Source organism: Garra rufa, chromosome 7 (assembly GCF_049309525.1).
Source record: "Garra rufa chromosome 7, GarRuf1.0, whole genome shotgun sequence".
Taxonomy (NCBI): Eukaryota; Metazoa; Chordata; class Actinopteri; order Cypriniformes; family Cyprinidae; genus Garra; species Garra rufa.
In genome coordinates, this window is record NC_133367.1 from 7,513,804 (window position 1) to 7,529,110 (window position 15,307).

At 34.6% G+C, this 15,307-nt stretch overlaps 1 protein-coding gene across 1 annotated transcript in view; it reads left to right on the forward strand.

Annotated features, from left to right (window-relative positions):
- The window catches only part of LOC141337891 (NACHT, LRR and PYD domains-containing protein 3-like), an 89,221-nt gene that overhangs the window by 13,409 nt on the left and 60,505 nt on the right, over positions 1 to 15,307 (forward strand). The window contains exons 7-11 of the mRNA XM_073843467.1: positions 2,211 to 2,384; positions 4,746 to 4,919; positions 5,325 to 5,498; positions 12,055 to 12,228; positions 12,416 to 12,577. Of these exons, the coding sequence (XP_073699568.1) occupies positions 2,211 to 2,384; positions 4,746 to 4,919; positions 5,325 to 5,498; positions 12,055 to 12,228; positions 12,416 to 12,577 (858 nt within the window). The remainder of the gene's footprint in view (positions 1 to 2,210; positions 2,385 to 4,745; positions 4,920 to 5,324; positions 5,499 to 12,054; positions 12,229 to 12,415; positions 12,578 to 15,307) is intronic.

Below are 15,307 nucleotides of genomic sequence, written 5' to 3' on the forward strand. Positions count from 1 at the left end.
AATCTTGCTGAAAAACCAAACTTTGCTCTCAGACATAACACACAAATCCTCAAAAAAACTCACACTACAACACAGTTTTACACACTGATGAGATAAATTCAAAACAATACTACTAAAACAATAAAAAAAAAACGTTTCACATGATGAACACAACAAATGTATGTATTTGCAAGTGTTTTATTTCTTACTTTACAGTAATGTACTGTAGAAAACAGAACAAAACAGCAAACAACAACAAAATAATTATTCTGCCCAACATCCTGTGTTTGGTCTGGAACAGGCCAAAGAACCTCTTCAGCATCACAGGCTAAATTAGCCCTGGCCAGGCAGCAGGGGTCAAATCCTCTTTCATGCCTGATCCAACCCTGGCACCCATCAACTAAAATATATGAGACTGCTTGTCTTCTTTCCCTTGCCCTTCCTGTCTCTTCCATGTTGTCGTTGTCGTCATCATCCTTCTCCTTCTTCTCCTCCTCTTCCTCTTTCACCTCCTACTCTTCCTCTTCAAAATTACACATTACTATAGGTGGGATATTGATTGAAAAAGACTGAATAGGATTCAAAGTTACACTTGTACTAGTGGTCTGACAAAAAAAAAAAAAATGCATTACAACGTCATTGTGAAACAGAAAAGAAAAGGAAATATGGGCACAAAGGTGAAAATAAAAATAAGAAAGCCCACTGTCAGAATTTGTAACTCCTGCGTTGTCCTCTGTCTATATATGCTTTCCAATTGAAGGTTCATGAAATGTACCTTTGAGCTTTTTCAGAGAACTGCTTTATCATTGGTTGATCTATATTATTCTTCATTAGTGAAAGTCAAGATTCACTTGAATAATTCATGGCAAATTTACAAAAAGTCTAATAGAAATGTGTAGAATATATGATTGACAGTTTAGGACAACTAGATCAAAAATTTTGCATTTACAGTAGGTAATGACTTATACGATGAGCTAATGACTTGATGTTTTGAGGGGTAAGACTTTTGCACAGAGAAATATATAATACATTTTGAGCTACATGACAATAGCAACTGATAATGTAGGAAACCGCAGACAAATGTATATAATCAGTTGTATGAATGTGCCAAAGCCATCACAACTTGATCAGAAGAAAGAGACGCTTTTTATGATGTGCACAAGAGACTAGATGATGTGGATGTTGAACAAGTAGTTTTGGCAATTTCATTTCTGATCTGAGAAATGCACCAAAGTGACTGAGAAACACTGTAAGCTGACTTTGGCTCTTTTATCTCCATTGAAGATTCTGATTAGTGTGTGCTAAATTTTGACTCCTAGTGTTTCCAGTTGGGTAATTGTGTGCTAATTGAGCTCAAACTTCGCAGACTTGAGTGAACAATATTGAATGCTTGTGCTTTCTAAATGACCACATGGTGTAAGCACTGAGAAATGTAGGTATTTGTGTGTAGAGTTTTGCAGTAACAGTTCACCAAATATAACTCATGTGTCAAAGCAGGGAATAGTGTTTAATGTTTAGGGAAATGGGTGTGCTTTTTGAGAAATGGCGTTATAGTTTTGAAATTTTAGTTCAAAAGACTGGTTATAGTGTTTTAGCAATTGAGAAAAACTGTAATGTAGGAACCCAGAGATGTTACGCCTATAGCCGATATAAGGCCGGGGAATGTGTAAAATCCTCAAGTGAACACGGTGCCGAATCCCCGCACAAGCCTCTCTCGTGCTCCGCGGACGGAGGATTCGTTAATCTGCGGTTACCGCGAATGTTTATGACACCTTAATATACTAATACAGTTACGAAATATGAAAAATAAAACAGAAATAAGACACTTACCACAGTTGTGAATCGTTCTTCTTGCTGCTTCCAAATGTCGACCGTTGAAGATAATCCCGCCTCTTTAGATTTGAAATTTACCAGAATGCATTGCGGATTACAGCAATATGCTTTATTGGCTGTATTATAAGAAATACAACCCGCTGCTGTAAAATATTGCTGTAATTTTTACAGCAATTCGTTACAGTGTACTTAAACATCATTTGAGGAGATTTACTTTGCTAGCTATAAAGATATTATGCTGCTCTGTGACTAACGTTAAATTTGTCAACTTTGTCTTACTGACATTATTAGCTCACCAGATAATGTTATCATTGATAACTCTGTTTTATTTGCCTTTAAAATTGTGACTAATTTTATTTTCTTCTTATTTTCTGCTCTCCCTCTTTCTGTCAATGTAGGTTAAGTGACTGTAAAATGACAGATGAAGGTTGTTCTGCTGTGACTTCAGCTCTGAAATCAAACCCATCACACCTGAGAGAACTGAACCTGAGCTGGAATGAACTAGGAGACTCTGGAGTGAAAAACCTCAGTGATCTACTGATGAACCCACAATTCAAGCTGGAGAAACTAGAGTTAGTATCATTATACTGTACAGCAGTTACAGTCAGATTAAAGTTCACTGTTTAGTTTAGGACAACAGACAACATGTGTATTTAGAAATTGTACACTCTAACTTAAAATAATCGATTAATGTATTAGATTGTCTTGCATTACAATTATGAATTAAGACATTTTAGTGTTAATTTTTTCTTTTGTGTCTACATTAATCCTGTACATGAATACATGTACAGAGCAAGCGTGGGTTTATGTAGATGTATTTGGAGGATGTGTGTTGGTCCTTAACATATTTTAGACCAGTCAGCTTTTTTAAGTTCAATATCGCTCTCATTGATTGCTTTCTGCTTAACCCACTCTCTCCAAACGCATTTAATGAGCAGCGGAATGAAGAGAGAAAGTGTAATATCAGAAATAACACCAAATCAAGCGAAATAGTATTATGTATTAACATTATAAACACTATAAACATAGCTAGTTACCCTGACTCCAAAACGAATCATTTAAATGTAACAGTATTCAGAACAGAACAGGAATGAAACAGTATAAAGTTAAGCTTCCAAAACAAAGAGAAACTAAAAATAGCAGGCGTTGGGCTCATCCACATGTATTTGAATGATAACTGTTATTGATAATGTATACTAGGCTTTCTATTGTACGTTCATATTTCAATGGAAAAATATATATTCTCTTGTTTTTTTTTGTGCCAAGCTCTGTTCGTTATAGTAAAACCATAAAAAAGCCATATTTGGTGTAGTTCGTTTAATATAGTTAAATTAAGAATTAGTTAGATTGTTTTCTGCTGTCTATATTCCTCATTTATTAATGTAAACGAAATAGTTTGTGTAATTCATTTGGAGTTCACTGTAATTTGTATTGTGATCGCTAACAGCTTCCTTGTTATTATTTCCTCATAATAATAATAATAAAATAAGTAAGATGTGGAAATTGAAAGCATGCATTTCATGTGGCTATAGTGTGATTAAGTGTGTGTTTTACGTGAGTGGGTTGCTGCTGCTGCGGCTCAGCATCGTGATGTCTATCGACCCAACACTAAAAAACAGATAACAAGTCACATTTTATTATTGCATTCAGAAATATTGATATAGCGGGAAATAAAGTGAAATGTTTGCAAACATGATAAACACTATAAACATAGCTATAGTCTATTTTAGTCCCCCTTCATTCACAACAGAACAAGAATGAAAAATAGAAGTAGTTTATAAGCGTTGAGCCAAAATGAATGAATTGAAAGCGAAATAGAAACAGACTAGTATATGATAAGTTTGACTCACAGTTTTTTGTTTTGTAAAATATATTTCACATATATTTATTAAGTTGGTTTGAGAAAGACAGCTTACTGAAATGCTATTTAAACTTCTTCTTCTTCTTCTTCTTCTTCTTCTTCTTCTTCTTCTTCTGAGACTCAAATGTCTGACTGCTGCTCCTAGATCTTTAACTCTTAAACTCCAAACTCAGTCCAGATCTTCAGACTGATCTGACTCCAGCTGCTGGATCTTTTCTAACTGATCAGAATTACGCTTTTCCTAAAAATGACGATTAAAAACTGGTAATAATCCCATAGACTTACATTGAGGGAATGTTCAAATGATCAACACTATTCAAACTCACACTGACAAAACTCCCACAATCCCTTGAGACTCAATCAAACTGCCCTTCTATGTAGACTCTATGGAGACTCATTCAGACTCATGCTAGCAACATGCTAATCATAGCAGCAACATGCTAGTGACATGCTAGTCATACTAGAAACATGTTAATAACTTGTTAATCATGTTTACAACATGTTAGTAACATGCTAATTATGCTAGCAACATGCTAGTGAAATGCTAACCATGTTAGCAAAGTGCTAGTGACAGGCTAGTCATGCTAGAAACATGCTAATAACTAATTGCTAATCATGTTAACAAAATGTTAGTGACATGCTTATAATGCTAACATTTTGCTAGTAACATGCTAGTGACACATTAGTTGTGCTAGAAACATGCTAGTAACTTGGTAATCATGCTAAAACAACTAAAAGCATTTTAGCAGCTTGCTTTTAAACTTTTCAAACTCTGGTCAGGCTTTCTCAGCACATCTTAAAGTGTGTCTTGATGATCTTGTTGATCTAGTTGTGTATTTATGATGTTATTCAGTGCTGTATGTCGGTGTGCTATCGGCGCTGACCACAGTCTTGTTGTTTGTCAGTTAATGATCAGTTAACATGCTTTGGTTTGATTGGTTCAGGAAAAATAACTGAAATCCCTAATCTGCTGAAATAAACAAGTTGATCTTTTTTTCCTCTGTTTTATTTGCTTATGATAAACTAAGTGACCTTTTCTTATTTTCTGCTCTCCCTCTTTCTGCCAATGTAGGTTAAGAGACTGTAAAATGACAGATGAAGGTTGTTCTGCTGTGTCTTCAGCTCTGAAATCAAACCCATCACACCTGAGAGAACTGAACCTGAGCAGGAATAAACTAGGAGACTCTGGAGTGAAAAACCTCAGTGATCTACTGATGAACCCACAATTCAAGCTGGAGAAACTAGAGTTAGTATCATTATACTGTACAGCAGTTACAGTCAGATTAAAGTTCACTGTTTAGTTTAGGACAACAGACAACATGTGTATTTACAAAATTGTACACTCTAACTTAAAATAATCGATTAATGTATTAGATTGTCTTGCATTACAATTATGAATTAAGACATTTTAGTGTTAATTTTTCTTTTGTGTCTACATTAATCCTGTATATTATTCTAAATTAATAAAATGCACTTGTTGATTGAGGACAAATCCAGACTTGGATTGTAACTAGTGTCCTCAAATACTCCTGTCTTGGTTTGTTTCATATCATTAAGATTTCATGATTTTTCTGGTTTATTAGTGACTGTATAGCATTTGCTGATGATCATCATAGATCTGAGTCATTGTTCTTTCTCTTTCTGTCTTCAGTCTGTGTGAATGCAGTATTACAGAGAAACAGTGTCTCATCCTGACTTCAGCTCTGAAATCAAACCCATCACACCTGAGAGAACTGGACCTGAGCGGGAATCAAATCACAAACACAGGAGTGAATGACTTATGTGACGTACTGAAGGATTCACACTGTAAACTGGAGAGATTGAGGTCAGTAACATTCACATACAAGAATCAAAATGATGAAAATCACTTCAACAGTTTAAACCTAAACACTTTATACTCAATATCTCATGATGAGCTTGACTTCACATTATATTTGTACTTTGTTTGTTTTTTACAAGTAATTTTTGAAACTTCTGTTGCATAGTTAAAATATAAAAATCAGTTTGTGAAAGACAGAGAGAATAAAAACAGCTAAGTCACATTTTATTATTGCATTTAGAAATATTTATATAGCGGTAAATAAAGTGAAATGTTTGCAAACATTATCAACACTATAAACATAGCTATAGTCTGTTTTAGTCCCCCTTACTCCGCCATTCACAACAGAACAAGAATGAAAAATATAAGTAATTTATAAGCGTTGAGTCAAAATGAATGAATTGAAAGTGAAATCGAAACAGAAACTGTTGTTGGGCTCATGTAGTCATGACTAATTGCTAAACATGTTAACAAAATGCTAGTGACATCTAATCATGTTAACAACATAATAGTTAGAATCGTAAAATGAAAAAAATAATAAAAAATAATAAATAAAAATTAAAAACCCTGCTGCTTTTATTTAGTTTCTAGTAAAAACAAATGGCAATGTTCGCTCTGAGACCACAACTCGACCACCTCCTCAACTGAACGAAACGCTTTCGAGACAAAGCCGCAGCCCCGCAATGATTCCTCTGCTGGCCTTGTCCCGTGTGTTGTGTCTATGTTGTCTAGTGACGATCGTGATTGTAGCGGGATCACGTAATATACCAGAAAACAGCTAATTCTAATTTTTTGGCTGGTAACGTTAGATGCTATTTAACTCTAAAGACAGCTATGAGCTTGACAGAGTACTTCTCTCTGCAAAGCCTGCACCTCGTCCATTAACACCATATAGCGGGACAAGTTATCCCTTACTTTTCAGCGTGAGAAATACAAGCTGTGGCGTGAGAGCATGTGAACTGATTGAAATGTGTGTGTCTCACGGTGAATGTGTGAGATTTGAGAGCCCTGATTTCTGATGTTATTCAGCGCTGTATGTCGGTGTGCTATCGGCGCTGACCACAGTCTTGTTGTTTGTCAGTTAATGATCAGTTAACATGCTTTGGTTTGATTGGTTCGGGAAAAATACCTGAAATCCCTAATCTGCTGAAATAAACAAGTTGATCTGTTCCCTCTCTTTTATTTGCCTTTAATTTATGTGATTTATTTTCTTATTTTCTGCTCTTCCTCTTTCTGTCAATGTAGGTTAAGTGACTGTAAAATGACAGATGAAGGTTGTTCTGCTGTGTCTTCAGCTCTGAAATCAAACCCATCACACCTGAGAGAACTGAACCTGAGCAGGAATAAACTAAGAGACTCTGGAGTGAAAAACCTCAGTGATCTACTGATGAACCCACAATTCAAGCTGGAGAAACTAGAGTTAGTATCATTATACTGTACAGCAGTTACAGTCAGATTAAAGTTCACTGTTTGGATTATTTGAAGACAACAGACTCAAGTCACATCATTTATAGTGCTGCATCTTCTGCTTTTTCTCCATCATCAGAAAGATTCAGCAATACTATTAGTTCATGGGTTTGTATGTGTATTAGAAAGAGCATTAAACTTGCTGAAATCTGACATGTTTGCTGTGAAACAAGACAGAAGTGAAAACAGAATAAAAACAAGTGTAACAAATGACAGTAGATTATTCTGACAGTCACATTTATACTGGACTAATGCTACTTTCACTAAATCTGCTTTTATTAGAAATGTGTATTTAGAGATTGTACTCTAAAATAACTTAAAATAATGTATTAATGTATTAGATTGTCTTGCATTACTATTATGAATGGATAACTTTTAAGTGTTATTTTTTTCTTTTCTGTCTACATTAATCCTGTATATTAATCTAAATGAATAAAATGCACTTGTTGATTGAGGACAAATCCAGACTTGGATTGTAACTAGTGTCCTCAAATACTCCTGTCTTGGTTTGTTTCATATCATTAAGATTTCATGATTTTTCTGGTTTATTAGTGACTGTATAGCATTTGCTGATGATCATCATAGATCTGAGTCATTGTTCTTTCTCTTTCTGTCTTCAGTCTGTGTGAATGCAGTATTACAGAGAAACAGTGTCTCATCCTGACTTCAGCTCTGAAATCAAACCCATCACACCTGAGAGAACTGAACCTGAGCGTGAATCAAATCACAAACACAGGAGTGAATGACTTATGTGACGTACTGAAGGATTCACACTGTAAACTGGAGAGATTGAGGTCAGTAACATTCACATACAAGAATCAAAATGATGAAAATCACTTCAACTGTTTAAACCTAAACACTTTCTACTCAATATCTCATGATGAGCTTCACATTATATTTGCACTTTATTTATTTATTTTTACAAGTAGTTTGTGAAACTTCTGCTGCATAGTTAAAATATAAAAATGCTTAATTTGAGCCGGATCCTGTTCCGGAAAATGTCAGATTGTGTATTTTTGTGTTCCGGTATTTGTTTTTAAAGATCCGGCATTAAGTGCATTAGATCATGACAGTGCGTGTGCAGACGAGACAAGATCAAGCGTGGGTTTATGTAGATGTATTTGGAGGATGTGTGTTGGTCCTGAACATATTTTAGACCAGTCAGCTTTTTTAAGTTCAATATCGCTCTCATTGATTGCTTTCTGCTGAACCCACTCTCTCCAAACGCATTTAATGAGCAGCGGAATGAAGAGAGAAAGTAATATCAGAAATAATACCAAATCAAGCGAAATAGTATTATGTATTAACATTATAAACACTATAAACATAGCTAGTTACCCTGACTCCAAAACGAATCATTTAAATGTAACAGTATTCAGAACAGAACAGGAATGAAACAGTATAAAGTTAAGCTTCCAAAACAAAGAGAAACTAAAAATAGCAGGCGTTGGGCTCATCCACATGTATTTGAATGATAACTGTTATTGATAATGTATACTAGGCTTTCTATTGTACGTTCGTATTTCAATGGAAAAATATATATTTGTTTGTTTTTTTTGTGCCAAGCTCTGTTCATTATTGTAAAACCATAAAAAGCCATATTTGGTGTAGTTTATTTAATATAGTTAAATTAAGAATTAGTTAGATTGTTTTCTGCTGTCGATATGCTTCATTTCTTAATGTAAACATAAACAAACTAGTTTGTGTAATTCGTTTGCAGTGATCGCTAACAACTTCCTTGTTATTATTTCCTCATAATAATAATAATAATAATAATAATAATAATAATAAAATAAGTAAGATGTGGAAATTGAAAGCATGCATTTCATGTGGCTATAGTGTGATTAAGTGTGTGTTTTACGTGAGTGGGTTGCTGCTGCTGCGGCTCAGCATCGTGATGTCTATCGACCCAACCATAAAAAACAGATAACAAGTCACATTTTATTATTGCATTCAGAAATATTGATATAGCGGGAAATAAAGTGAAATGTTTGCAAACATGATAAACACTATAAACATAGCTATAGTCTATTTTAGTCCCCCTTCATTCACAACAGAACAAGAATGAAAAATAGAAGTAGTTTATAAGCGTCGAGCCAAAATGAATGAATTGAAAGTGAAATAGAAACAGACTAGTAGATGTTAAGTTTTGACTCACAGTTTTTTGTTTTGTAAAATATATTTCCCATATATTTATTAAGTTGGTTTGACAAAGACAGCTTACTGAAATGCTATTTAAACTTCTTCTTCTTCTTCTTCTTCTTCTTCTTCTTCTTCTGAGACTCAAATGTCTGACTGCTGCTCCTAGATCTTTAACTCTTAAACTCCAAACTCAGTCCAGATCTTCAGACTGATCTGACTCCAGCTGCTGGATCTTTTCTAACTGATCAGAATTACGCTTTTCCTAAAAATGACGATTAAAAACTGGTTATAATCCCCAGTGGTGGAGGTAACGAATTACAACTACTCACGTTACTGTAATTAAGTACATTTTTTGGGTAGTTGTACTTTCATGAGTATAATTTTAAGTCTGTAATTTTACTTGTACTTGAGTACAAATTAACCTGAGTAATTTACTTAATTACTTTTAAAATCACAATTCATTACAGAGTACTGTAATTTTAATTAATATTTCAGCCACTGGCCGGCATTTCGGTAGCCAATAAAAATATCTCTTCTTAACAGACCAATGAAAAGCCTGGTATATAGGCCTAGTATTTGAACCGAAAAACATGCTCCATTTATTTTTAGTTATTTTTTTCTGGCGTGCCATTGATAAGATAATCATCACTAGAACTAGGGCTGGGCGACAAATCGATTTAACTCAAATGTGTAGTTTACATCAATTTGTTTGAATGAAATTCGGTTTTCTCTTTAGTATCCGCCGACGCTCCTCTCTGGGCGTATATTGTATTATGTTTGTATATATATTGTATTGTGTTTGCGCTCAGCGGAGCTTCAAAGGTTTCTACGTGTTTTTGCAACGTAGAGTAATAATAACTATCATCACGGACATAGGCTATCTCACGAATCCTTTCATAAACAAAGTGTAGAGAGAGTGTAAATAAGAGACTGATTGTACAGTATAGCGAGCATCGTTGATTAGAATATTTATAATCAGCTTTGTGATATTGCGAACCAAGATCAGTAACAGCTTTTAATAATTTTAAGGGAGTTTGTAAATGAGATATTGATTTAATACAACAGCTTCATAAACAAGAAGTTATTATTAAGTGACTTGCATTGTCTGACTATAACACTATCGCCTATTGCTCTATTTTGTGGTCAAAAGTAGTCTGAAACAAGTCTAAAACGCTGAGTGTTTATGAATGAGCAATGTTTATGAACTGTTTTTAAAGGAATCTAGTGAAATGATTCAATTTCCCATTCATAAAAACCAGCGGTTCAAATTAATGATATGATTCAGTCATTAAATCAGTGTCTTCCTGGCACATGCTGGCAGATCGTTTCAGTTACTAGTGAAATGATTCAATTTCCCATTCATTTAATATTTCTGTATTCAAAATTTTAGATTATAACTGCAAGAGAAAAGCATGGAAATTATATAATATACATTTTCAATACTCTTTCCACCACTGATAATCCCATAGACTTACATTGTGGGAATTTTCAAATGATCAACACTATTCAAACTCACACTGACAAAACTCCCACAATCCCTTGAGACTCAATCAAACTGCTCTTCTGTGTAGACTCTATGGAAACTCATTCAGACTCATGCTAGCAACATGCTAGTGAAATGCTAACCATGTTAGCAAAGTGCTAGTGACAGGCTAGTCATGCTAGAAACATGCTAATAACTAATTGCTAATCATGTTAACAAAATGTTAGTGACATGCTTATAATGCTAACATTTTGCTAGTAACATGCTAGTGACACATTAGTTGCGCTAGAAACATGCTAGTAACTTGTTAATCATGCTAAAACAACTAAAAGCATTTTAGCAGCTTGCTTTTTTCAAACTTTCTGGTCCGGCTTTCTCAGCACATCTTAAAGTGTGTCTTGATGATCTTGTTGATCTAGTTGTGTATTTATAATGTTATTCAGCGCTGTATGTCGGTGTGCTATCGGCGCTGACCACAGTCTTGTTGTTTGTCAGTTAATGATCAGTTAACATGCTTTGGTTTGATTGGTTCAGGAAAAATAACTGATTAAATAAACAAGTTGATCTTTTTTCCTCTGTTTTATTTGCCTTTAATTTATGTAAATTTATTTTCTTATTTTCTGCTCTCCCTCTTTCTGTCAATGTAGGTTAAGTAACTGTGTAATGTCAGATGAAGGTTGTTCTGCTGTGTCTTCAGCTCTGAAATCAAACCCATCACACCTGAGAGAACTGAACCTGACTGGGAATAAACTAGGAGACTCTGGAGTGAAAAACCTCAGTGATCTACTGATGAACCCACAATTCAAGCTGGAGAAACTAGAGTTAGTATCATTATACTGTACAGCAGTTACAGTCAGATTAAAGTTCACTGTTTAGATTATTTGAAGACAACAGACTCAAGTCACATCATTTATAGTGCTGCATCTTCTGCTTTTTCTCCATCATCAGAAAGATTCAGCAATACTATTAGTTCATGGGTTTGTATGTGTATTAGAAAGAGCATTAAACTTGCTGAAATCTGACATGTTTGCTGTGAAACAAGACAGAAGTGAAAACAGAATAAAAACAAGTGTAACAAATGACAGTAGATTATTCTGACAGTCACATTTATATTGGACTAATGCTACTTTCACTAAATCTGCTTTTATTAGAAATGTGTGTTTAGAGATTGTACACTAAAATAACTTAAATAATTTATGAATGTATCAGATTGTCTTGCATTACAATTATGAATTTAATTTTATTTTGTGTCTACATTAATCCTATATATTAATCTAAATGAATAAAATGCAGTTGTTGATTGAGGACAAATCCAGACTTGGATTGTAACTAGTGTCCTCAAATACTCCTCTCTTGGTTTGTTTCATATCATTAAGATTTCATGATCTTTCTGGTTTATTAGTGACTGTATAGCATTTGCTGATGATCATCATAGATCTGAGTCATTGTTCTTTCTCTTTCTGCCTTCAGTCTGTGTGGATGCAGTATTACAGAGAAACAGTGTCTCATCCTGACTTCAGCTCTGAAATCAAACCCATCACACCTGAGAGAACTGGACCTGAACTTTAATTTAATCACAAACACAGGAGTGAATGACTTATGTGACGTACTGAAGGATTCACACTGTAAACTGGAGAGATTGAGGTCAGTAACATTCACATACAAGAATCAAAATGATGAAAATCACTTCAACAGTTTAAACCTAAACACTTTCTACTCAATATCTCATGATGAGTGGGTTCATGGGTTCACATTATATTTGTGTCAAATTCTTCTCCTTAATGATTTGTTTGTAAGATGATCTTCTCTTCCTCTGTTTGTCTCTTTCTAGTCTCCGTAACTGTGACATTACAGATGTTTGTTCTTTAACTCAGTCTTTGACAAACACAAAAGCACTGCAGTTTCTAAAAGAGCTTGATCTGAGTTATAATATGATTGGAGACTCAAAGCAGCGGCTCATTGATGTGCTACGAGACTCAAACTGTAAACTGATGTGAGTAAACTTCACTTTGTGATATTAAAGAGATCTTCAATTTCCTCTGATATGTGGACAAATATTAACTTTCAGATATTTGTGAAAGGAGATGATCAAATGATCATCAAGCTTTATTTCAAAGGGTTTGTGTCAGAATGAAATGTAAAGTTGATCAAAATGTTGAACACAAAGGAGGAAAGAGAACAAAAGCAGACTGTCAGAGCTTTATCCAACAACAGCTGCTTTATTAATGCCATCAGTAATAGTGAATCATTCCAGTTTGAAATAGATTTGGTCAGATTGGAGGAAAACGCTGGTAAAATCAGTGCAGATTCCAGCTTCAGCTCACAGCCGTCCAGCATCACATGATCAATGTCTCTGTCTCTTGTGTGTTTTTACTTTGACAAGCAACACGTCACATTACTTTACACTTACTTTACTTTCACTTATTTACTGAGACCAATACAAATGTTGAAACTAGAGGAACATTTAACTGAAAGGGTTTAGTTTTGAGGCAAAATCACATTAGTATTTGTTCTTGTGGTTTATTATATTTGGCGTTCACTCATTAGTGTGTGTTTCTCTTTATAGTGTCTCAACAGGAGTCACACAAACAGACAAACATATGAATGGAAATCATGTTCAGATTAGTGATGCGCGGGTCGGGTTGGGGCGGGTGAAGAAATTGTCACTTTATTTGCGGGGCGGGTCATTAAAAACAAAGTAAAATAAAAAATTAATGTATGTTGCGTTCAATTCCTTATTGCCTATATTACATATTTGGGAATATCTATTTATCTATTTTATTAAGTTCTTTAATAAGGTTATCAACACGTCACGAAAGCATCAAGCGAACGCTCATTCAGCTCTGCAGGCCTGGTGCTATGCGTATTTAAATCTCCTCTGATGCGCATTTTCCTGCATTAGCCAAAATCATGACAGTCAACCACATCCAGTCATATGTGAATTAATGTAAATATTCGCTAAAAACACACAATAAAGACAGCAATGATGCAGTCAGGAGTAAGGACCGTGGTGCCGGCTTGCTTTGAAATGTATTTGGTTATTGCGCCCGATGCGTCTCCCGCACCCTAGTCGTTTTAAACAGTACATAATAAAGAAAACAATACCTTACAAATAAAAAGAAGCAGATTTTTATGATCAGAACTTCCTTAAACCAGTGAACCTGTAAAACCTTTCAGTCCAAGGATCCAGTAAAACGAATGCGTTCAAATAGAAAGTTCAAATCGATATTCATAAATGAAGCATATACCCACTTTTCTTCCGGCACCACTAACGTTACACCACTGATTATCTTGTTATTAATATGATTTGATTTATGGTTCATATTCATAATCGTACAGTATGTTGTTGCCAGTTTAAAGGGCGATGTTTCCAAGCACTTTCGGGCTAAAAAAAAGCTGTTTTCATTTGCATTACAATGCATAGTATGTCTATTTAATGGTCGCGGGTGCGGAGCGGGTTGTAAAAATAGACACTGTGGTGCAGGGCGGGTCAAATAATTTCATAATTGCGGGACCCGCGGGTTGAAAAAAACCCCAACCCGCGCATCACTAGTTCAGATGTATTTAAAACACAAATATTGTTTTAGAAATATCTATGCAAGATCATGTGAATGTAACTTTAACTTTAAAAGGAACTGTAATTGAAGTAGTGACTGATTTGCAATTTGTTCAACTGAACACTGATTTTTCTCTCTCTTTTGTTTCACCTTACAGTGAAGATATATGATAACTGCTGTCTATCCTAGTTGTTGGATCCTGATGAAAGGAGCAGTGAACATCAGGTGAGGATCCACAGAAGAGCTTCACTACTGTGTCTATGAGGAGAAAGAAATGTGTGATAAATGTGTGAATGTGATCCATACAGGTGAAGAGACTCAGACTTTACAATCAAATAATGCAGCATGTGTGTTAGAAACATGTGATACTGAATGATTCATGTTGATTTAGTATTCAAGCAAATGATGCTTTTGTTTTATTGAAAGCTGAAACAGGAGGAAGACGCTCAGATGAGTCTGTCTGGCTCTTCAGTTTAATAATATTTGTATTAAACTCATCCATAATGATTCAAATGTTTAAATGTGATTGTCAAGTGCAGCACTTAAATGTGTCAAAGATAGAAAACAAGTCTACAATGTGAAATTAAAACATTGACATGATCTCTCTTACATGTAATACACATTGTTCTTCTATTTAATTGTATATTAAGTTAGCTATGTGTCTGTCTGTTGCTGATGTACAGATGCACAATCACAAATCCTCTCATTACAACAAACAAAGCAGAAACACAATGGAAATAAAAGATCGATTGTGCAGTTTTGACAGATTCATTGATTAAAACAGGAGTCTGATATTGACAGCAGTATTGAGTTGTTGTTGTTGTGAGGATCTGATGTGTTTCTAGTGAACATTAAACCACATCACCAACTGAACCACACCACAGGATTGATTTAACTCTTAACACACAACCAAACAACTGAGATGAAGAAGATTACACTGGAATATTACATCAGAGTCCCAGTCTTTATTTCACTCTCCATATTTGATCTGTTCAAGATCACAATAGTCGTTTGGAGAATGAGGGAAATACTTGTTTGTCTACTAAAATACATATATTCTTCGAATTTTGTGTATATTCTGAGGAAATCAATGAATATTGCATATCTTGTTTAAATTAACTTCTTAATGTAATAGATATTGAGTTTGTATTTATTTTTTTTTGTTC